Source organism: Necator americanus, chromosome X, assembly GCF_031761385.1.
Source record: "Necator americanus strain Aroian chromosome X, whole genome shotgun sequence".
Taxonomy (NCBI): domain Eukaryota; kingdom Metazoa; phylum Nematoda; class Chromadorea; order Rhabditida; family Ancylostomatidae; genus Necator; species Necator americanus.
The window spans coordinates 5,797,602-5,821,843 of record NC_087376.1 but is presented as its reverse complement, the minus strand read 5'-3'; the positions used below and the strand labels follow the sequence as shown (position 1 = coordinate 5,821,843).

The following is a 24,242-nucleotide window of genomic DNA, read 5'->3' as shown; positions in this document are numbered from 1 at the left end:
TTTTGTAATGTGAAAAATCAAGTTTTCTCTTCTCCTTTGCATAAATCGTATCTTTGTTCATTCAACTGCTGAAGACAAAGTAAAACGTTACAATACCTTTTGATTATCCATGAATATTTGTGGTCCATGCCGTGTTGTTCCGTTTCTATTTGAAAAAATCGTAATAAAATTGTGCCAAAATCATTAATTTATTAAAAGAATGGTGGCCGCCGATGAAACAAGGCAGAAGACAGAGAAAGAGCTCAAAAAGGAAGCTGAAAAAGCAGCAAAATTAGCTAAATTTGAGGAGAAACAACGAAAACTCAAAGAGAAGGCTGCTGCTGCGGAGGCAAAGCCTAAAGAAGTATATTACCTATTAAACATCAGATAGTGCTGCTTCGGTAGTGTCTACTTTCAGGACAAAGTAGTGAAAAAACAACGCACTGTAGTGGAAAAGCCAAAATATATCGGCGGTCAAAGACCTGGGGAAAAGAAAGGTTAGCTTTCTGCCCATTTATATTGTAGTTAATGGGTTTGCTTTAAAAACAGTATTCTAGATATTAGCAGTGGGCTACCGAATGTGTATGACCCGAGTTATGTAGAGTCGGAATGGTATTCGTGGTGGGAGAAAGAAGGATTTTTCAAGCCTGAGTATGGAAGGGAGAATGACAAGTAGGTTTCACTCACAAAAGCATCTGCAGCCAGTTGATTATGCTGTGACTCTATTACAGAACTCCCAATCCTAAGGGACATTTCACCATCTGCATACCTCCTCCTAACGTAACTGGAACGTTACATGTCGGCCATGCACTTGCTACTACCGTAGAGGACACTCTGACAAGATGGTATACCTTCGTTTGACGAGTTTCTTTGTGAAGGGTGCCACGACATTATTGGTTTGAGGAATCGCATGAAAGGCAAAACTACACTGTTCAATCCTGGATGTGATCACGCTGGAATTGCAACCCAAGTATATAAAAAATGTTAATATCTTCTAGTGAGAATCTCACTCCGTGATCTAATTCTCTCCAGGTTGTCGTGGAAAAGAAGTTGCAGCGAGAGAGGGGTTTGAGCCGGCATGACCTTGGACGTGATCTTTTTATTCACGAAGTGTGGAAATGGAAGCACGAGTTCGTTATGCACTACACTTGAATTCAATTTTGAATTTTGATTCGTAGATTTTGATGTATTTTCTTTTTTAGGAAAGGCGGAGTAATTTACGATCAGCTTCGGAAAATGGGAGCATCGGTTGACTGGGATCGTGCCTGCTTCATGATGGATCCGAAGATGGTTCGCGCGGTCACGGAGGCTTTTGTGAGGATGCACGAAAGTGGTACCATTTACCGTTCGAATCGCCTTGTCAATTGGTCGTGTGCGTTGCGTAGCGCTATTTCGGACATTGAGGTAAGCGATGCTTAGCAACTGCCTTTTTACTACTTACTATTCCCCTGATTTGTCGACTTTGTGAGCACGTTTTTTTCTGGCTATTTCAAAAATGTAAACCTTGTTGGATTTGAACAGTTCCTGGTTTCTTTAATAATCTTCTTTAATTGATTCATATGAAAAATATTTTTTTATTTCTCCATTTTTTGTAACTTAATAAGTTTGCTAAAGTTATACTTCTGAATTTCAACAGGTTGACAAAAAGGAACTCACTGGGCGCACGTTACTCCCCGTTCCTGGATATGAAGAGAAAGTCGAATTCGGAGTGCTTGTTTCATTTGCTTACAAGATTAAGGGCGGAGGTTCTCTTCATTACCGTCTATGCGATTCCTTGTTCTCCTGGACACATAATACTTGCAGAGGAAGAAGTAGTAGTGTCAACCACCCGTGTTGAGACAATGCTTGGTGACAGCGCCGTGGCTGTGCATCCCGATGATCCTCGCTACCAACACCTCATCGGCAAGGTAGTAGCGACGATTTCGCTCAAGTCATTCTCAAACTGTCTCTAAATAAAATTACTTTCCGGTATGTATCCACCCCTTCGTTGACCGAGAACTCTCCATCGTACCCGATTCATTCGTGGATCGTGAGTTCGGAACCGGCGCTGTGAAGATCACTCCAGCCCACGATCACAATGACTATGAAGTGAGTAACGATAGTCCTCTATTCATCCAATGTCAATATTACATCCTTAGGTCGGTCAACGCCACAATCTTCCATTCATCACATGTATTGATGACGACGGGAACATTTCACCAGGATGTGGGAAATTCTCTGGCATGCGTCGTTTTGACGCAAGAAAGGCTGTGATTGAAGCTCTCAAAGAACTTGGATTGTATAGAGGATCGGAGGATAATGCTATGGTTGTTCCAGTTTGCAGGTGATCTCTTCGAAATATTTGAAAGGGATTGCTGTAGTAGACAATTGGATGATTTTCATTCTTCTGGAGAAATTCCAAGTAGTCAGTCGAGTTCTACAAATGCATTAATTCAGCCGCTCTAAAGATATTATCGAACCGTTACTAAAGGCACAATGGTACGTAAAATGCGATGAGATGGCGCGGAAAGCTGTGGCCGCCGTGGAAAGCGGGGAATTGAAGTTGATCCCTGACTACCATGTCGCTACATGGAACCGATGGCTTCAAAGCAGTCGGTACGCTCAGTCTTCTTACTCTACGTGCGAGTAAACCATTACCTACCGTATTTGTCCATTTACAGTGACTGGTGCATTTCTCGTCAGCTCTGGTGGGGACATCGGATACCCGCTTACTTCATTACCGTTATCGATGGAAAGGTACCTATTCGAACCACCTATAAGGTTTTCTAGTCGCCAGTGTTTGAGCAGCTCTCCGATTTTGTGAGCGAAGCCAATGCAAATGTGCATCGTAGTGCGCAAATACCGGCATATCGGATATATATGTTGTCCTGTAACTCACAGTTAAATTCGTCATAACCACTGCATTCTCTCAATCTTTGTTTCTGGTAATCTTATCGCGGAAACTGAAAATATCGACTTCGCGACTTTTCAAAAGGGTTCTTTTTATGCTCTGCATTTTCTTCATAATAGCACCCTCTGAGAAGAGTACCTTTTGTCAGGTTTATAACAAACTACGTATATACAGATATAGTACACAACCAAATATTGCGTAATATCACCCTAATGTGATAACACATAGTGCACCCGTAAATCCGTGGACGAAACGAATGAAACTCTGGCTGTTCGTTTTTCTCAGTGTTATTCAACCTATTAATCTTTCGCTGAATTAATTTAGTTTCGTTTGTTCCTTATGGAAAATGTGTGTTATCATGAAGTTAACCTTACGATCATTATGAATTTGTTACAAACTTTATATGCCTGTACTACATTTCCATGGCACCACTTAGAGGTGATGAGCGAGGGCATTTCAGAGAGAGATTCGGACTTGTTTCATTTAGACCCCATCTGGAGATCCTTGCGATGACCGCTATTGGGTGTCTGCTCATTCTGAGAAAATCGCAATTGAGAAGGCGGCGAAGAAATTCAATGTTGACCGCAAATTCATTAAGCTGAAGTGGGGTACGTGATCGTAATAAGTTAAATTTATGGTCGTCCGTAAATTGCGAGCTGAACCGTTTCAGACGAGGATGTACTGGACACATGGTTCTCCTCCGGCATGTGGCCATTTGCTATTATGGGGTGGCCAGAAAACACTTCTGATATGCAACTTTACTTCCCATCAAACGTTCTTGAAACTGGTTAGCTTTCCTGGATCTTTTCTGCTTTCGCAACTGTCGGAACGGAACGAAACCTCGCCTAGGTCACGATATTCTATTCTTCTGGGTTGCCAGGATGGTGTTCATGAGTCAAGAGCTGACCGGAAAACTACCATTCAAGGAGGTAAGCAGCCAGATTTCCTTCCAATGTTTGACACAATCTGCTAAGACCCACATGATTAGGTATACCTTCATGCGATGATTCGTGATGCTCACGGGCGTAAAATGTCGAAATCTCTCGGGAACGTCATCGATCCACTAGATGTTATCAGGTGCTGAGCAGTACTGGATTCTTTTTGCGGCAGAACTGAGTATTAAACATTTTCTGCAGAGGAGTAACGCTAGCTGAGTTGAATCGACAGCTGACAACCGGAAACCTCGATGCCAAGGAGCTCGCCATTGCGCAAGCTGGTCAAGCCAGAGACTACCCTAAGGCGAGCAGTCTCTTGAAAAACGTTTATGGTCCATTATAGAGCTATACTGTAAGACGGAATTCAGGGTATTCCGGAATGTGGCACGGATGCGTTGCGTTTTGCTCTTCTGGCTTACACGAGTCAGGGCAGGGACATAAACCTAGACGTTCTTCGTGTTCAAGGTTACAGATTCTTCTGCAACAAGGCACGCTCTTCTGTACTCAATCCACAGATCAACTTTAACTTCCTTCTCTTTAATAAGTGTCCTATCAGATGTGGCAAGCAGTTCGGTTCACCTTGATGCAGTTGGGGAACGACTACAAGGCGCAAACGTTCAAGGTGCTTATCTTTTTTCAATAACTGGAAACACAAAGGATGTGTCGTTCCTTTTCACTTTCAGATCAGTGGAAACGAATCTATAATGGATAAATGGATTCTTTCGCGCATGGCTTACGCTGTGGGTCGTTGTAATGCTGGAATGGAAGCATACAACTTTACCCAGGTTTGAGACATATGGTATTTCTTGCGTTGAATCCAGCAGAATCCAACAGATTTTCTAGGTTACCACTGCACTTTATGAATTCTGGCTCTATGATTTGTGTGACATTTATTTGGAATTTGTTAAACCAGTGATTTCTGCTGGTAAGTTGGGACTAATGGCGTTGTTTATAAATTCTTCCTGAGAACGCTCCTTTTGAGGTAGCGACGAGGCCCGCAAAATCGCAAAGGCCACGCTCTACCACTGCGTTGAAACAGGATTGAGGCTGATCAGTCCTGTCATGCCGTTCTTATCCGAGGAACTCTGGCAACATCTTCCTCGTCTGGCGACGCATCCTCCATCCATCACTGTTCACGCTTATCCAGAAACGTCACAGGTCTTCGATTACTACATCGTCAAAGTCATGTTTTAGAGTAGCACTGAACTATTTTAGTATCCGTTCACAAATGAGAAGGTCGAGGCAGATGTTTCGTTTGCAATGAGCGTTGTGCGAACAATAAGATCTCTTCGCTCTGATTACGAATTGACAAATAAGACAAAAGCTGATCGTAATTTCCTAATTTTTGCTCACACAATGACCTAATCCTTGTTTTCATTTGGTTACTCCCATACATCGTTGTTTTACTTAGTGTACGCTTCCGTGAGTTCTGAGGAGGACCACCGGTGTCTGTCTTCACTTATCCCTCTCATTGAAACGCTTGCTTCAAGCAACAAGGTTTGGTTTCTGGCTCGCACGATAAGGGGCTCTGTCGAAAGGAATTATCTCTTAATCAATTCATTTTTGTTATGAATCTCTACTGTTGTAGGTTGAAGTTCTGCTGCAGTCTAATATTAAATCCGAAACTATTCCCAGCGGATGTGCACATGTTATCATTTCATCAAGATGCGCTGTCTACATTGCCCTACAGGTGAGCATGAGAGTGCCTGTTAAAGTGTTTTTGCTATCCTTCTACTTAAGGGAATAATCAATGTGGAACGGGAGCTAGTTAAACTGGCTGGCAAGAAGGAGAAGAATGAGGTGCTTGTGGCAAAATTGTTGGAGCAGGAGAGTCGTCCTGACTACGAAGAGAAGGTCCCGCTTCCTGTTCGCATTTCCAACGCGGAAAAGGTACGGAATGAGTCAAGAATAGTTGTATTTGTGCAGAATGCCGTGCTCCGCTGATTGAAATCCATTTTTTTCTTCCAGAAAGAGGCATTGCTGACCGAAATGAAGAGCATTGAAGCAGCAATGGCAGCTCTTAGCGACTGAATATAGCAAGATGTTTTCTGTTGTTATCTATATGAGATTTTAGGAGCTATCCAGTCCAATACGTCCAACGGTCTTTTTATTAACTGTTGATGTTACACGCACGCGTGCTATTCTTTCTGTTCATCGTTTTTCTTGTTTAGAGTTAATGTGGTTGGTTCTCGTTGAAATGAAGATATTGTTAATATTTATCAAAAGCCTGTAAAGGCAAGGGATTTATTCACACCGTTGATCTACGGGCGAGCAATAAACTGGTGGAAGTAGAAAACACTGAACAGGATGATCTAATCTTTGTTTTGGCAAGTGATAACGGGACAATTTCCACAGTATAAGATGGGCGGGATAGAATGCGTTGGAATTGCATCACGCTGGTCTTTATATTGCGCAACATTGCAGATTCCCTCACGCTTTGAATGTCTCTATAACTTCCTCTGATCTCATAATTCTCATGTTTCATGATCTGTTGTTGTTTCGTTTGCGGTCCCTATTTCAATCTTCTCATCTCTGTCTATCGTAGATTACTTTTTTCTTGTCTTGAACTAGTATTGAATTGAATACAAGCGACTAATTGTAGGATGTTAAAACCAATTTCGAATTTTATATACAATTCACCTTGCTTTTCTTCGAAAACATCAATGAGTGTGACTTACACATATGGATTTTAGCTAAAAACTGATTCGTATTAGTGCTGACGGAGGGGGCTTTCAAACCACTCATTTGAGCCGAAGCTACTTTTCATCACCAAACTATATCAGAACTGGGAAGTGGATGGAGCTTTCACTTTATGAACAGAAAAACGGAACGAAATTTTCTTGAAAGAGAAGATATACTAGAAAGTTCGTACCTGCACAGAATTCTCCAAATCCAGTTTTTATTGTAAAATCCTACGTTTCCGCACGTCTCAGAGAAGGACAGCTAAAGTCGCTGTTGATCGCATCTTCCTACTCTTCTAAAAGAATTGTTTCTTTTGAATGCGACAGATAGTTTTGCGATGAACTCTGATTTGATACTTCAACTACTTAGGATAAGCTGTAAATAGACAACACGGACTCTCATATCATTTGAATGACGAAGAATGTATGTAGGACCTCAACGAATACCCGGAATACATTTAATAGGAAAGAAGAACTGCGAGTAAATGCTATCCAGGATCGCCACATAGAACTAGGTTGCCGCTGATCACTTTTGGTCTTATTGACAAGACTTACCGCAACTACTGATGGCATTGTGTGACTAGCGGGATCTTCCTCCCTCTCGGTGTTTTTTCTCCACTCTCACTTTGCAAATAAAATTTCCAAGTCTTTTTATCTCCAAGAATCATCATCATCAGGAACTTCAGGAAAAATACGGTCTTCTAGGTTGGTAAGACAAGATGCTGCTCAACACAAAGGACCACACACTGGCGAGAATTACTGATAATCTTTTATGAACTAGGGTCACATAAAGGAGTTCCTTTAGATTGAAAATCCTCCAAAAACGCTTACAAGGGACAGCTGTTGGCAAGAAAATCCATTAAATTATCCGCATTGAAATGATTACTAAAAGGGATGCATGGGTTCCTAAGAGGGCTACACACTCTTTGTTTATGTCTCATTCTATGCGGTCTACAAGATAACAGTGGAAGCAAAGAAGGCAGTATAAACGCTACTAAGAAAAAAAAAACTGGCATGGATAAAAACCTGAAAAATGTATTCCCAGATGTTTATGCAAGATTTCAAACACATCTTTGAAACTGGCATATATGGAGGTTCTCTGCCAAAATCTCAACTATCGAAAAAAAAACAGCATTAGGGTTTTGGAAATGCAAACGTATTACTGGAAGCACCAGAAGTCATGCGGAAATCAAATCCATGATGATGAAGGAAGGGACTGAAATCGTTGGTAGCGCAGGGACTTGAGTTCATGACGTCGTTAAGAGTAAATCTGTAGATCAAAGTGCTCGTCAACATATTTGCGTGTTATCGACTTCGAAATCGTGAATATTCGTTGCCGGTGATCGGTGCGACTGAATACAATATGGCGGCTACAACTAAACGTAGTAATGACAGATAATTAACAATCAATATCAAGCAATAACATGTATAATGATATGAACAGGCAATACAAAAATATGGCAATATAGATTTCCTATATTGGTTGGTGCACACTTAGGATGACTGTAATGCCATGGGAAAACTCCAAAAATGGAGAAAAAACACTTGTACTACGGTATAGATCACAAAATTTAGAAGATCAACTCAAGCGATCTTGTAACCTTGAGGTGGTGATTTGCCGTTGTGTGGTTGCGGCAATACAGCAACAGCAACAGGTGTTGCGTGCTGTTGCGCTCGGGTCTAGGAATCGACCAACGTAGCTAATTTCGAGCGGATTTAGGAGCCAATTTCTAGGTAAGGCAGGCCGATAGGTCCTGCAGCGAATCGTTAGGTTACGGTTGCTGATGCAAGCGTAGAAGCCGTAGCAGCCATAACTAATTTACAGTGGTTTATGAAATTTTAATGACTGTAACGCAATTGGTCAGGGGCTGTGACTGCATATTCGATAGTTCGAAGGCGCAATATTGCCAACCAAGCTTTTCATCTTTTTGGGTCGATAAATTGGTGTCAGACTTGCCTGAGAGAGTAGAAACACTGATTTGATACATCTGGTAGCGCCCGCAGGTCACCATTGTATAGGCGACGCGCGTTCGTAAACCTCATGCGATTCTGAATTGAAGTGAACGCGTTGGCGTATCTTAAGCGGATTGACACGCTAGAGAGAGACTTTGAAAAATGAAATGCCAAGTGGAGGGATTATATCCGGTGAAGTAAGGAGATCCATTGCCGTATAATTCTTAGCCACATACGACAATGAAATTAAGAACGTGCTGTGCCTAAGCTGTCTGTGTCATCATCATGTTCAAGTTTAGCTCGAATGCCTGCTTTCTCTGTTTCATTTACTGTTATAGAATCTCTCAAATCCGAAAATCATTGAAGAATCACAGAACAAAAAAACTTTCACGGATCTCGCATCTTTTATTCTTTACTTAATTTGAACTTCTACCGTTTCTGTTTCCTCAAATGTATGCCTCAGACAGCTTTCCAATACTGAATACTGCTTCCAGAATCCTTCCGCCTATTCTCTTACGACGGTAGGTCCTTCTAATCTCTTGCGTTGTGCTCCATGCCAATTTTTCTGTACCAAATTTTCTTGGAGAAAATTGGTCATTGTGTTTGTATTGTTTCAGTTCTATGCAAAATTTGTCGGGAAATGGCGTCCGATCAACCAAAACAAAAAGCAGAGAAGAAATTAAGGAAGGAGAAGAAAAAGGCTGTCTATTTGGGCAAACAGAAGAAAGAGGAGATGAAACAAAAAGGAAATTTTTGTTCGGAGGTCAATTTCATCTTAATTTCAAGCTAAGATTTTTCTCAATTGCTGATTGTTGTTTAGAATAAAATTCTGAAAAAGGGGCGCGAAGTGAAGGCAAAGATTAAGTACGTTACTTTTCAAATACCTGGAAAAAAGAAGAGTTTGTTTTTGTTGATATTCTCATTTCTTGTTAGGAATAATAGTTCGAACTAAAAAACAGGAGTGGTATTTCAGATATTAGCAATGTTCTGCCAAAAGAGTATGACCCTACTTACGTGGAGTCCGGTTGGTACTCGTGGTGGGAGAAAGAAGGATTTTTCAAGCCTGAGTATGGAAGGGAGAATGACAAGTAGGTTTCACTCACAAAAGCATCTGCAGCCAGTTGATTATGCTGTGACTCTATTACAGAACTCCCAATCCTAAGGGACACTTCACCATCTGCATACCTCCTCCTAACGTAACTGGAACGTTACATGTCGGCCATGCACTTGCTACTACCGTAGAGGACACTCTGACAAGATGGTATACCTTCGTTTGACGAGTTTCTTTGTGAAGGGTGCCACGACATTATTGGTTTGAGGAATCGCATGAAAGGCAAAACTACACTGTTCAATCCTGGATGTGATCACGCTGGAATTGCAACCCAAGTATATAAAAAATGTTAATATCTTCTAGTGAGAATCTCACTCCGTGATCTAATTCTCTCCAGGTTGTCGTGGAAAAGAAGTTGCAGCGAGAGAGGGGTTTGAGCCGGCATGACCTTGGACGTGATCTTTTTATTCACGAAGTGTGGAAATGGAAGCACGAGTTCGTTATGCACTACACTTGAATTCAATTTTGAATTTTGATTCGTAGATTTTGATGTATTTTCTTTTTTAGGAAAGGCGGAGTAATTTACGATCAGCTTCGGAAAATGGGAGCATCGGTTGACTGGGATCGTGCCTGCTTCATGATGGATCCGAAGATGGTTCGCGCGGTCACGGAGGCTTTTGTGAGGATGCACGAAAGTGGTACCATTTACCGTTCGAATCGCCTTGTCAATTGGTCGTGTGCGTTGCGTAGCGCTATTTCGGACATTGAGGTAAGCGATGCTTAGCAACTGCCTTTTTACTACTTACTATTCCCCTGATTTGTCGACTTTGTGAGCACGTTTTTTTCTGGCTATTTCAAAAATGTAAACCTTGTTGGATTTGAACAGTTCCTGGTTTCTTTAATAATCTTCTTTAATTGATTCATATGAAAAATATTTTTTTATTTCTCCATTTTTTGTAACTTAATAAGTTTGCTAAAGTTATACTTCTGAATTTCAACAGGTTGACAAAAAGGAACTCACTGGGCGCACGTTACTCCCCGTTCCTGGATATGAAGAGAAAGTCGAATTCGGAGTGCTTGTTTCATTTGCTTACAAGATTAAGGGCGGAGGTTCTCTTCATTACCGTCTATGCGATTCCTTGTTCTCCTGGACACATAATACTTGCAGAGGAAGAAGTAGTAGTGTCAACCACCCGTGTTGAGACAATGCTTGGTGACAGCGCCGTGGCTGTGCATCCCGATGATCCTCGCTACCAACACCTCATCGGCAAGGTAGTAGCGACGATTTCGCTCAAGTCATTCTCAAACTGTCTCTAAATAAAATTACTTTCCGGTATGTATCCACCCCTTCGTTGACCGAGAACTCTCCATCGTACCCGATTCATTCGTGGATCGTGAGTTCGGAACCGGCGCTGTGAAGATCACTCCAGCCCACGATCACAATGACTATGAAGTGAGTAACGATAGTCCTCTATTCATTGAATGTCAATATTACATCCTTAGGTCGGTCAACGCCACAATCTTCCATTCATCACATGTATTGATGACGACGGGAACATTTCACCAGGATGTGGGAAATTCTCTGGCATGCGTCGTTTTGACGCAAGAAAGGCTGTGATTGAAGCTCTCAAAGAACTTGGATTGTATAGAGGATCGGAGGATAATGCTATGGTTGTTCCAGTTTGCAGGTGATCTCTTCGAAATATTTGAAAGGGATTGCTGTAGTAGACAATTGGATGATTTTCATTCTTCTGGAGAAATTCCAAGTAGTCAGTCGAGTTCTACAAATGCATTAATTCAGCCGCTCTAAAGATATTATCGAACCGTTACTAAAGGCACAATGGTACGTAAAATGCGATGAGATGGCGCGGAAAGCTGTGGCCGCCGTGGAAAGCGGGGAATTGAAGTTGATCCCTGACTACCATGTCGCTACATGGAACCGATGGCTTCAAAGCAATCGGTACGCTCAGTCTTCTTACTCTACGTGTGAGTGAACCATTACCTATTGTATTTGTCCATTTACAGTGACTGGTGCATTTCTCGTCAGCTCTGGTGGGGACATCGGATACCTGCTTACTTCATTACCGTTATCGATGGAAAGGTACATTCCACCTACATACCATACCACTTCAGAATTGCGTAATTTGAAAAACACCTGTGAAACATCCGTTTTTTCTTCAGTCCTTCCGCGTCTAGCAGAAAGTTTTAAACACTACTAGGTTATGGAGGTGTTACGATAATTAACGTTCCCGGGCACTTTTTTATTTCAAAGACAGTATACCACGAATCTGACGTGATGGAATCCGCGGGAGAGGCTAGAGTTGGTGTTGTGGATTGGAGGATAAGGGTACGTTCCGCTCACCTCTCTCTCTCATCGGCATAAGGAATGTTAGAACGCTCCTCTATGCACATGTTCCTGTCCCCTTAGTAGCTCATTCATTGATTTTACGTCAATAATCTGGTAAGAAGGCATCACTGATCTTCGACTGACCGTGGATACGGCGCGTACACAAGGGCAGAGCGCTGCAACTGAAATCGTCGTGAAAACCGGTGTCCTCCACGTCGTTTTTTACGACGATCACGAAGAGAGCAGCGAAACCACCCTTGATCCCGCAATCTGCAATCTTTCGTAGATTTTCCCCCAGATTCCTTCACCACGTCAGATTCCTGGTATGCTGCCTTTGACTATGTCGTGAGCTGGATGGTAGTGTCAGTGGTGTATAAATCTACCAGTGATGCATTACTCCACGCTGTAATTTTCTTCTACGTTTGCTTACCTAAATACTACTACCTTCTTCTTATTCATACAAAGCAACTATAGTCGGGTCAAAACGAAATGAAGCACGGACAGTTGCGCAAGCGACTGCGCCATTGTCCAACTACCGCCACCCATCTCTGCAATTCGCCATGGTCCAACTGCTATCTCCACCGCACCGCTTCCGAGCGCAGCCGCTTAGGCAACTGTTCGTGCTTCATGTCCTTTTGACGCAGCTATATAGCAGTTGAAATGATATGACGAATCGGTGTTTACTTGGACCAGTGGTCTATTCGACAGCCTTTTCTCTGATTATCATCCTGTAAATGGAACACTATCTTCAACTTTTTGGTTATTTTTAAACAGTATGATAGAGCTATAACTACGTTTAGTGCTGGCAATTGCTACCCCCCCCCCCCCCTGGTCTGGTCCTATATTGATCGCTTGTGACATTAAATTCGACCTACATAACAGGTGGTCAAACACTGAATGGTGTGTCAGATCACTTTGTCAAAAGATTTACCACATTTCAGGAATTTTAAAGAGTTCATATAGAATAAATATGCGTACAGAATGTGAAGGGCTTTTTTTTTTTACTTTCCAGTTAGGCAGAAAAGAAATTTTCTGGCAACCAAGAAGAATTTGCGCGTGTTAGCAAGTCTAGAGTAAATGTTTTGTGTGACCCCAAAACTAAGCTGATAGTAATTAGGATTAAGTGAAGCTCGATGACATAGTTTCGCATCTCCAACCCGTTCACAAGAAACAGCTTGTAAAAGTGCTCTTTTCAAGAAAAAAATTTACTCTCCATTTGATTTGTTCGTCATGGTCGCCTACGACCATAAATCAGCATCTGCTGTTAAATGAAGTAAACTAGGAAGTTCAGAAATAACAAAGGTGTTTGTTTCACTGTTTAGATGTACCCACCTTCGTTAGATCACTAGTTAGCATCTGAAATTAAAAACTGCTGCCCAGACGGGACCTGCAAATTGCTATAACTATATGGCAGCTTTTTTCTTTCAGTATTTTAAAGACAGCGTTTCACGAAACTGATGATGTTGTGGTTTCTGTGGGCAAACATAAAGTTTGGAGTGTAGATTGCAGGTAGGACCGTGGTCTTGCTCAATTTCCCTTAAGGAATTTGCAAATCTGAGTGGGAACGAAAGTGAGTCTGTTCCTACGAGGAACGTGAGTACACACAACCCTTGTGCACGCTCTCCATCAACGAGCGAGCCGCTTAGAAGCAATGAGATATCTCCAGCAGCCTTACCAAGTAAAACTAATCAATACTACTGGTAAACCGAAGCATGAACAAAGATGCCGCATTCTAACGTATCTCGTCGTACGGACAAACATTTCACATTCCATTTTTAGAAATGATAAGGGGAAATTAAGTTGGGCCACCCTCGTTTCCGTAATCTACAGCCAAACCCTCTATTTGGCTATAGATACCCTAACATCGTCAGTTTTGTGATACGCTGCCTTTAAAAGGATACGAAACATCGATCTCGTAACTGGGACCAATTTTTCAATGTGAAATTTATTGAAACCAAGTAATTAATATGATTTGGAAATGACAGCACCAGCCTTTAAAGCAAAATTGTGTTCAAATTCATCTGTCCAAGATTGTCAGCAAACGACTGGCGACGCAACATACAGAGTTTAGACTCCATCTGGAGATCCTTGCGACGACCGCTATTGGGTATCTGCTCATTCCGAGCAAATGGCAATTGAGAAGGCGGCGAAGAAATTCAACGTTGACCGCAAATTCATTAAGCTGAAGTGGGGTACGTGATCATCATAAGTAATATTTGTGGTCTTCCGTAAAGTGCGAGCTGAACCGTTTCAGACGAGGATGTACTGGACACATGGTTCTCCTCCGGCATGTGGCCATTTGCTATTATGGGGTGGCCAGAAAACACTTCTGATATGCAACTTTACTTCCCATCAAACGTTCTTGAAACTGGTTAGCTTTCCTGGATCTTTTCTGCTTTCGCAACTGTCGGAACGGAACGAAATCTCGCCTAGGTCACGATATTCTATTCTTTTGGGTTGCCAGGATGGTATTCATGAGTCAGGAGCTGACCGGAAAACTACCATTCAAGGAGGTAAGCAGCCAGATTTCCTTCCAATGTTTGACAATGTTTGACACAATCTGCTAAGACCCACATGATTAGGTATACCTTCATGCGATGATTCGTGATGCTCACGGGCGTAAAATGTCGAAATCTCTCGGGAACGTCATCGATCCACTAGATGTTATCAGGTGCTGAGCAGTACTGGATTCTTTTTGCGGCAGAACTGAGTATTAAACATTTTCTGCAGAGGAGTAACGCTAGCTGAGTTGAATCGACAGCTGACAACCGGAAACCTCGATGCCAAGGAGCTCGCCATTGCGCAAGCTGGTCAAGCCAGAGACTACCCTAATGCGAGCAGTCTCTTGAAAAACGTTTATGGTCCATTATAGAGCTATACTGTAAGACGGAATTCAGGGTATTCCGGAATGTGGCACGGATGCGTTGCGTTTTGCTCTTCTGGCTTACACGAGTCAGGGCAGGGACATAAACCTAGACGTTCTTCGTGTTCAAGGTTACAGATTCTTCTGCAACAAGGCACGCTCTTCTGTACTCAATCCACAGATCAACTTTAACTTCCTTCTCTTTAATAAGTGTCCTATCAGATGTGGCAAGCAGTTCGGTTCACCTTGATGCAGTTGGGGAACGACTACAAGGCGCAAACGTTCAAGGTGCTTATCTTTTTTTAATAACTGGAAACACAAAGGATGTGCCATTCCTTTTCACTTTCAGATCAGTGGAAATGAATCTATAATGGATAAATGGATTCTTTCGCGCATGGCTTACGCTGTGGGTCGTTGTAATGCTGGAATGGAAGCATACAACTTTACCCAGGTTTGAGACATATAGTATTTCTTGCGTTGAATCCAGCAGAATCCAACAGATTTTCTAGGTTACCACTGCACTTTATGAATTCTGGCTCTATGATTTGTGTGACATTTATTTGGAATTTGTTAAACCAGTGATTTCTGCTGGTAAGTTGGGACTAATGGCGTTGTTTGTAAATTCTTCCTGAGAACGCTCCTTTTGAGGTAGCGACGAGGCCCGCAAAATCGCAAAGGCCACGCTCTACCACTGCGTTGAAACAGGATTGAGGCTGATCAGTCCTGTGATGCCATTTTTATCCGAGGAACTCTGGCAACATCTTCCTCGTCTGGCGACGCATCCTCCATCCATCACTGTTCACGCTTATCCAGAAACGTCACAGGTCTTCGATTACTACATCGTCAAAGTCATGTTTTAGAGTAGCACTGAACTATTTTAGTATCCGTTCACAAATGAGAAGGTCGAAGCAGATGTTTCGTTTGCAATGAGCGTTGTGCGAACAATCAGATCTCTTCGCTCTGATTACGAATTGACAAATAAGACAAAAGCTGATCGTAATTTGCTAATTTTTGCTCACACAATGACCTAATCCTTGTTTTCATTTGGTTACTCCCATACATCGTTGTTTTACTTAGTGTACGCTTCCGTGAGTTCTGAGGAGGACCACCGGTGCCTGTCTTCACTTATCCCTCTCATTGAAACGCTTGCTTCAAGCAACAAGGTTTGGTTTCTGGCTCGCACGATAAGGGGCTCTGTCGAAAGGAATTATCTCTTAATCAATTCATTTTTGTTATGAATCTCTACTGTTGTAGGTTGAAGTTTTGCTGCAGTCTAACATTAAATCCGAAACTATTCCCAGCGGATGTGCACATGTTATCATTTCATCAAGATGCGCTGTCTACATTGCCCTACAGGTGAGCATGAGAGTGCCTGTTAAAGTGTTTTTGCTATCCTTCTACTTAAGGGAATAATCAATGTGGAACGGGAGCTAGTTAAACTGGCTGGCAAGAAGGAGAAGAATGAGGTGCTTGTGGCAAAATTGTTGGAGGAGGAGAGTCGTCCTGACTACGAAGAGAAGGTCCCGCTTCCTGTTCGCATTTCCAACGCAGAAAAGGTACGGAATGGTTTTATGATTGCGATATTTGTGTTGCGTGTTTGTACTTAATTGGACATGTTTTTTTTTTAAGAAAAAGAGACTGCTAGCTGAAATGAACGACATTGAATCGGCCATGGCAGTTTTGAGGAGTTGAAGAATCGAACAGTATCCCTGTTGCTGTTGTTGTTGTTATTTCTCTAAAATGTTCCTTATCCACGTTTTTGAATCATTCAGTCAATAAAAACAAAATAATAATAACGTGGCACAACTCAATGATGAAGCGCAATTATTGTATAAGCTCGTCACTGTCTTTGATAACGGGTTTTAAAGGCGTCACACCACGAATCTGAGGTGGTGCAGATTTCAGGTGTAGTATTCGTATACGGGGTGGGAGACTATGTAGAGAGGGGTGATACCGTCCATTTCTTCCTAATTGCCGTAAAAAACGGCCTGGAAGATACGGCTTCAGACGTTCTGGCGCACTATTTTCCACAAGGAATTCGACTGGAGCGCGCCAGCCCTGTGCGGCGCCGCATCTTCCGGGCCGTTTTTTTACGGCAATTATGAAGAGATGGACGGAATCACCCCCTCTCCATAGTCTCCCATCCCGTATACGAATACTCCACCTGAAATCTGCACCACCTCAGATTCGTGGGGTGATGCCTTTAAAGGTGTTGTAGAAGACACTGGTTATTCATGCCAGCTTGACTTGGTTAAAGAGAGAAATTCAACAGCAGGAAAGACAAAGGAACAATTTGAAGGCGAAACTAAACATGGCAAGCACGTGGGATAAGGAATAGAGAAAGGAGCGATATCGATCAATATTTCATGTAAAGACGTAAGTATCTTGGTCCTCCAGCTTGCTCCAATTGTAAAACCGCGATTGATCGGCGACAATGAACCAAAACAGGCAAAGGTCACGTCACACAGCCGAGACTAGGTAGATCTACGACATTTAGGAACAGAATTCTGGATACCAACCGCTATTTAGTTGAGTCCACAGATATCAACTTCTGGGAAATGACCAGCAGATGAATATTTGGCTATTCGAGAACGTTTATCCGATAAAAATATATATAGTCATTACAGCCACGTATCGATTTGTTTGAAATTTTGACCATCTATCATTTGATACGTGGTCAAATTTTCAAATAGCTCAGTATTTTTTTCTTGTGCTAACACCTAGTCTGATTCTGTGATGAACGTTCTCGAGTACTTAGAGTGAAACTGTTTGAAACAGTATCCACAGAAACACAGGCAGGATGCACTAATTCAAAAAAATCAGGTAATTTTGGCAAGTTTATGAACGATTTGTCGAGAAAATGCAAATACTAATGAGAAAAATAAGAAGAACTTATTTCTTCTTGTGAAACATTCGCATTCCTTATTTTTGATGTCAAGAGTGACGCCGTGGATTATTAAAAAATTTTGATCCGCGGTAAAGAATATCGCTATTTACATAACAAAAAACCATATAAGTGATGAATAAATAGATCAATAAAGTCTAGCAAACACGACAGAAATAATAAACAACTTTCTTATCGATCTTGTCCCTTCTTCCTAGGATTCATAACCTCGTGTCACGGAACGACAACTGAACACACCCAGTCATTTCTCATAGTTACCCCCTCAACATTAATGAGTATCTAATCTGTCATCCCTTATTTGGAAATATATCCTTCTTATTTGGAAACAACTGCGAAGGAGTCCACGTATGTGAGCGGAAAATATTTTTAGCTTCTGTTTTCCCGTTTCGGCTGCAGCATTTAAATTCTTGGCCGTGGACCCCGACGGTGTGCTTAAAGGTAGTCGCTGGACTAGAATATCCTGCATTATATGACTGTACAACTGTGGGCCTGTTGTTCCAAGGTATCGTTGGGTCTACAGAGAGTTCCCCATGATTTCTATTTGTGGCTCTGTTGAGATGTGTTCGCCAACAATCCCGTCAGAGTCTTCCCTGTTTAGATCTTTCCCACCAGTAGTCATGTTTTTCGCTTATTTCTACTGTATGTGTTTTTATGGTTTTCTCATCCAGAACGATCATGAAGTAGTACATTTTGTCCTCTTTTTTGGGAAAGAAAGATCGATGGTCCGCGCTGTCAGTCATCGCTGTTTGTTTCTTTTTTCTGATTGCCGTAAAAATGGCGCGAAAGATGCAGCGCGTGCGCAAGACTGGCGCGCTCCAGTCGAACTCGTTGTAGAAAGTAGCAAGTCGGAACGTTCGAAGCCGTATCTTCCGGACCGTTTTTTACGGCAATAAGGAAGTAATGGACGGAATCACCCTTCTCTCCATAATGTGCGATCCCGTATACGAATACTCCACCTGAAATCCGTACCACCTCAGATTCGTGGGGTGGTGCCCTTAAGAGATCTGCAACATCAACATCAGAGATCGTATTTGTATCTTAGGGCATTGTAAAAGCTTTAAATACCAGAATGTAAAAGCAAAAAGGAAGCAAACGTCTTTCTTTTCTTTCCAGAAATTTCCAAAAATGTGCGCTCATATCTTTTGTTTATCACCCTAAATGAGGAATACTCAGTGCAAGAGTTTCACTTTCATTCCGAAATATTAAACTGAGATATGTTTGATGTTTACAAAATGCTGTCATTTCGAAAGCTAACTTTCCAAGCGGCTGGCGATCACTGCGTTATTCATCTGAAGGGGGAAAATTTGGTGCCTTTGTTGTATTTGTTTGGCGTAATAAATGCAAAATGCAATAAATACATGCAACGTAATGTACCTACTGTAATAAAAATGTGAATACGCGTTATAACGCCTCGTTATTCGATTGTTATTTACTATTTAGTACGAAGATCCAATCGATCGCTGGCGATCGATTGCCTTTGTTAACAAAGTTAATCGAGAAATCAATCTGCTGTGAAGTATGAACCCTTGATTTAGACTCAGTTCTAGCAAGCGAAATGGTCTCGAAGTTCTGCAAAACGGAAAGAAAGAAATATTCAGGAATATTGGTACATTTCCAACAATTGCAGCTGATCTCAGTTCATCTATTCAAGATCCATAACTGCATCAGTCTGCTGAACTTCCAGAAACTATATCGCCATATACTGTGTAAAGCGTGTAAAGTTCCCTTCGATAAAAGCTATTGGGAAATTGAATGCTATGACAGACGAGTGACGTTGTCCGCGCCTGTCACTGCGTTGAGAATGAAAATCGTGCGAAGAGATCCGATAAAATGCTTATGACGTAATGAACAATGGTGCTTTATTCGTATTACATCATGGAATTTCCCATGGATTTTGCAACTCTCCACGTGGTAAGTAGCTGCGAATGCAAGTCTGCATTCTATTAGAATAACAAGATGAAACTGCAATTTTTTTTTCCTTTAAGAAGAAGAATTTCATGCAAATTCTAAAATTCGTGTACTGAACGTCTTCATGGTTGATTCACTCCACCAAATAACTTTTCTGAAATGTGACAATGTTTCTTAAAATAATCAGTAAAATGATTCGGAAGTCTGAACAAAGTCTTCTTTGCATTCTTGCATTGCGCATTGATTTTTTTGAGTAGAGTGTTCACAGTTATTAAAGCGCTCTTACATCTCATCATTTAGGGCTGAATGTCTTCTTTATGTGATCACAGTCGAAGAAAAATTGGCTTATAATTCCAGCATAGTTCTTCTCATAGAAATTTATGCTAATATTTTTGAGGTGGATATTTTGTAGATCACGCACGCATGTGTATTTTGTAGATCATGCACACATGTGTTTGGTGCGTACGGTACTTTACAATGTTTTGCTCTAAAAAGTGAAATGCAATTCTGGAAAAACATGAAGTAATCAGAAGAGTTTCTTGCATTTTTAACGCTTAGCCGTTTGTGAGATCCTATAACTACAGATTGCTTGGTATTTTTCTCATTATTTTTTACCTGACATGCTTGATGGTCCACTATAGTTCTCCGAGCTTTTTCTTTTTTTTCACTTATACACAACACTTTTTCTTCACTTATACTTACTACTTACTTACTTTGTGAGTTTCGCGATCCTTCACAGTCCGTTTTTACGAAGAAAATCCTACCAAGTGAAACCTTCATAATTATCGTGCTAGTTGCGGTTGTATGTGTTATTGATGGCTATGAAATTTTGTTCAGAAATCACTTTTCTCATCGATCAAAACTACTTTTATTTGATTAGTTCAATCATGGTCTTTGAGATACTGACCCACTGTTCACTTTCATTTGTGAACAGACAAAACACCTCGGAATCAGTAACAGATAGAACTTCACAGTCTTCCATAACCGGGACCAGTTCGCGGCGGAGGACAGTGATCGCATGAACCGGGCTGTCCGGGTGGCCCGCGTGGTCCTGGTGGCCCATGTGGACCAGGCAATCCGTCAGCACCCTAAAATACAGAAGATTTTTGGCGACAAATGTGAACCTAAGAAGGTTTGAGTGAATACCTTCTCTCCAGGATCTCCAGGAGGTCCCGGAGGACCTGGTCTTCCTGCTTGCCCATCTTTTCCCGGTGGACCAGGAGGCCCTTGTGGTCCAGGGGGTCCTGGTGGACCAGGAGGTCCGGGCGGTGCACCATTGATAACTTTTCCGGGTTCTCCAGGAGGTCCTTTTTCACCGGGGACACCTGGAGGACCCTGTGGACCTGGTGGTCCTGGTGGCCCTGGAAGTCCAGGAATCCCATCATGTCCAGGAGTACCTGGGTCTCCTTGTGGTCCTGGCAACCCTTTTGGTCCCGGCGGTCCTGTAATTTGCTATATTAGCAGTAGAAATGTGAAGAAAAGGATGGTTAGCATACAGAGAATAACTTGCCTGGTGGTCCTGGAGGTCCAGGTGGACATTTCTGGCAGGGCGGCTTTGGTGGGGGTCCAGGGAGAAGTGCGCCATCTCTTCCTGGTGGCCCAGGATTCCCTGGCCTTCCTGGTGCACCTGGCCGGCCGTCTCGTCCTGGTGGACCAGGAGGTCCGGGAGGACCCACCTTAACAATACCATTTTCGTAGGTAGGAGATGCGATTGTCACGTGATATCTTACCTGGCAGGTACAGCAAGATCCGGCGACAGATGAGGGATTTGAACGATTGTCAACAGGCTGAGCCTCATAGGCCTCACGTCGGACACGTTCATTGACCTTGCCCGTCGTGGAAAATTGGACGGTTACCATCTCGCGCCACATTTCACGAGATCGCGTCTATGAATTGGAACGTCTTTATAATTGTAGAGTGACGATGTACTTGGTTAAAATCAGCAGTACCTTGCAGAAGTCAACTTCATTCTGCATGTAAGACTGGATCGACTGGACGTGGTTGTATACAAGAGGTAGACTTATGATGCATGACAGCACACTAACAGTGGCTAGAGCAACCGAAGCGAGTGCTACTGGGCGCAAGGATTTGCGTTCGCAGTCCTGTTCCATCTTAAACACAGTTTTATATCAACAAAGTCGGTTCACCCCTACGTAATCAAAGAGAGAGAAAAACGGAATTGAATAAAAAAGTGGAGGAAATACGCGAACGAAAAAAGGAAAAATATAGGTGGAGAGCGCTGTTCTTGGGAGTACAAGAGTCTCTCGGAAGAGTGGATGTGTCGGCGCGTGAGAGTGATATGATCGCTCCTTATATAGGCACTCTCTTCACTCTCGCAATTGACCCAAATCGAGTCTTTAACCTAAATATTCATGATTCTCACTCACAAAAAACTCAGTCGCTATTTCTGTATATGGTATCTGAGTTATTTCTGTGAACGTGACAACTCAGCCATTCTCCTCATCATGTTCTGAAAAAACGAACACAAGGACAGAAGTGAAGACGTAAATTTGAGTGTATTAGTGTATTCTTGATAGTGAAGATAATATTTTGTGCCAACAACATCTGTGAACACTAAGTAACACAAAGGAACCATATGTAAAGCGATATTTTGCAAACTTATTGGTCGTCCGACAAACTGTTGAGGTTCATTCACCCGTTTCTGACTCGGTTAATTCTGCATTCGGTTTCTATTTAGTGGAAAAATATTTCAAGTGATGGACAGAGAATTGTGATGGCTGACTCAAGAACCTCTTATCTTCTTGCGTTGTAAATACTTACAATCACCCTTGAAAAACAGTGGTCTGGATTTGGTTTAAAAAAAAAAAAAAAAAAAAAAAAAAAAAACTAGCTAGGAACGAGATTGCATATCATCGATCTCATTCATTGATGATCTACCAGACCTGCAGCCATGGATATCTCGCGCACAATTCCCGACAGTAAAGAGAATTGTTTGGGACGACAAGCACAGAAAAAATCGCGGAAATTTAAGTTCTCCAGTTCCGTTTTTGCGCGCTGTGACCAAACAATTGAGTATACTATCGAGCAGCAGAGTTTGCAGTACTCCGGGCGGCGCTGTACGGAACCCTCGCAGATACGATGATTATCGATCGTAACAGCTGCCACCTAGGCCACCTAGCGAGTGTTACTCCTGCAAATGTATCGAACTGCACTTCCTGACGTATTTCAGGTTAAGCTTACCCAAAACCCATTTTAAATTTTTAGCCTATTCGATCGTTGGTGTGTGTATTATACGTATTTTCAAACTACGAACCACGTTATACAGCTTAATCGATGGTTTAGTGCACTGTGCCGAAATGTTCAGTTTTTGACATTTTGTTTTAGTACTACACACCTAAAAAAGTAGTATACTGGCGACTGCTATTTGTATACATTTTGCAACCTTCTTCGTTTCTGCACCGCACAGACATTAGCGATAGGAAAATCCAAACATGCCATAAAGGGGCTTTGATTTAAAATTAACATCTCGCGAGTTCAATCATTTAGCTGTATGTTCGCTTATTGGGACTTATAAAGGGAGTGGATCTGTTGTTAGTAGCAGAACAAAAACAGCACAAATAACATTATCTGCTCATTCAATGAAAACAAGCAAACTGCACTATTTTAGTAGGTTCTTTACGATTTTTTTGTAGAACTCGAGTATGTAAAATGTAATGGTATGCATGAACACTGACAGACAGCGATGACTGACAGCACGGACCATCGATCTCCCAAAAAAAGGACAAAATGTACTACTTCAAGATCGTTCTGGATGAAAAAACCACATACAGTAGAAATAAGCGAAAAACATGACTACTGGTGGGAAAGATCTAAACAGGGAAGACTCTGACGGGATTGTTGGCGAACACATCTCAACAGAGTCACAAATAGAAATCATGGGGAACTCTCTGTAGACCCAACGATACCTTGGAACAACAGGCCCACAGTTGTACAGTCATATAATGCAGGATATTCTAGTCCAGCGACTACCTTTAAGCACACCGTCGGGGTCCACGGCCAAGAATTTAAATGCTGCAGCCGAAACGGGAAAACAGAAGCTAAAAATATTTTCCGCTCACATACGTGGACTCCTTCGCAGTTGTTTCCAAATAAGAAGGATATATTTCCAAATAAGGGATGACAGATTAGATACTCATTAATGTTGAGGGGGTAACTATGAGAAATGACTGGGTGTGTTCAGTTGTCGTTCCGTGACACGAGGTTATGAATCCTAGGAAGAAGGGACAAGATCGATAAGAAAGTTGTTTATTATTTCTGTCGTGTTTGCTAGACTTTATTGATCTATTTATTCATCACTTATATGGTTTTTTGTTATGTAAATAGCGATATTCTTTACCGCGGATCAAAATTTTTTAATAATCCACGGCGTCACTCTTGACATCAAAAATAAGGAATGCGGATGTTTCACAAGAAGAGATAAGTTCTTCTTATTTTTGACCACGTATCAAATGATAGATGGTCAAAATTTCAAACAAACCGATACGTGGCTGTAATGACTATATATATTTTTATCGGATAAACGTTCTCGAATAGCCAAATATTCATCTGCTGGTCATTTCTCAACCAGACATTAATATCTGTGGAGTCGACTATATAGCGGTTGGTATCCAGAATTCTGTTCCTAAATGTCGTAGATCTACCTGGTCTCGGCTGTGTGACGTGACCTTTGCCTGTTTTGGTTCATTGGCGCCGATCATTCGCGGTCCCCT

General features: G+C 41.9%; 3 protein-coding genes across 5 annotated transcripts; 2 read left to right on the top strand and 1 right to left on the bottom strand.

Moving 5' to 3' along the window:
- Nucleotides 1–199: 199 nt before the first annotated feature.
- Nucleotides 200–5,835, top strand: RB195_021578 (uncharacterized protein; the record flags this gene model as incomplete). Its single annotated transcript, XM_064208394.1, has 28 exons — nucleotides 200–343; nucleotides 398–476; nucleotides 537–651; nucleotides 711–824; nucleotides 883–949; nucleotides 1,012–1,109; nucleotides 1,182–1,383; nucleotides 1,616–1,724; nucleotides 1,783–1,886; nucleotides 2,035–2,067; nucleotides 2,118–2,302; nucleotides 2,416–2,574; nucleotides 2,640–2,715; nucleotides 3,357–3,477; nucleotides 3,540–3,656; nucleotides 3,719–3,798; nucleotides 3,858–3,946; nucleotides 4,006–4,108; nucleotides 4,173–4,292; nucleotides 4,361–4,426; nucleotides 4,488–4,589; nucleotides 4,648–4,729; nucleotides 4,787–4,962; nucleotides 5,020–5,134; nucleotides 5,216–5,301; nucleotides 5,393–5,494; nucleotides 5,545–5,694; nucleotides 5,773–5,835. 28 exons carry the CDS (start codon nucleotides 200–202, stop codon nucleotides 5,833–5,835), a joined length of 3,057 nt encoding a protein of 1,018 aa, XP_064064275.1.
- Nucleotides 5,836–8,888: 3,053 nt separating this feature from the next.
- RB195_021577 (uncharacterized protein) lies at nucleotides 8,889–16,391 on the top strand (the record flags this gene model as incomplete). Of its 3 annotated transcripts, XM_064208393.1 has the most annotated exons (28): nucleotides 9,079–9,201; nucleotides 9,259–9,337; nucleotides 9,412–9,526; nucleotides 9,586–9,699; nucleotides 9,758–9,824; nucleotides 9,887–9,984; nucleotides 10,057–10,258; nucleotides 10,491–10,599; nucleotides 10,658–10,761; nucleotides 10,910–10,942; nucleotides 10,993–11,177; nucleotides 11,291–11,449; nucleotides 11,515–11,590; nucleotides 13,908–14,028; nucleotides 14,091–14,207; nucleotides 14,270–14,349; nucleotides 14,419–14,507; nucleotides 14,567–14,669; nucleotides 14,734–14,853; nucleotides 14,922–14,987; nucleotides 15,049–15,150; nucleotides 15,209–15,290; nucleotides 15,348–15,523; nucleotides 15,581–15,695; nucleotides 15,777–15,862; nucleotides 15,954–16,055; nucleotides 16,106–16,255; nucleotides 16,329–16,391. In XM_064208393.1, 28 exons carry the CDS (start codon nucleotides 9,079–9,081, stop codon nucleotides 16,389–16,391), a joined length of 3,036 nt encoding a protein of 1,011 aa, XP_064064272.1. The 3 variants fall into 3 exon arrangements, with proteins under 3 accessions (XP_064064274.1, XP_064064272.1, XP_064064273.1); XM_064208392.1 differs by lacking the exons at nucleotides 9,259–9,337; nucleotides 14,734–14,853; nucleotides 14,922–14,987; ... (6 more) ...; nucleotides 16,106–16,255; nucleotides 16,329–16,391 and adding an exon at nucleotides 8,889–8,959 and having other exon boundaries at nucleotides 9,056–9,201; nucleotides 14,567–14,708; XM_064208391.1 differs by lacking the exons at nucleotides 9,079–9,201; nucleotides 9,259–9,337; nucleotides 9,412–9,526; ... (14 more) ...; nucleotides 14,567–14,669; nucleotides 14,734–14,853.
- A 4,089-nt stretch (nucleotides 16,392–20,480) lies between these two features.
- RB195_021576 (uncharacterized protein) lies at nucleotides 20,481–21,623 on the bottom strand (the record flags this gene model as incomplete). Its single annotated transcript, XM_064208390.1, has 5 exons — nucleotides 20,481–20,600; nucleotides 20,659–20,954; nucleotides 21,023–21,188; nucleotides 21,243–21,398; nucleotides 21,462–21,623. The coding sequence occupies 5 exons, from the start codon at nucleotides 21,621–21,623 to the stop codon at nucleotides 20,481–20,483; spliced, it is 900 nt and encodes a 299-aa protein (XP_064064271.1).
- Between the last annotated feature and the right edge of the window lie 2,619 nt (nucleotides 21,624–24,242).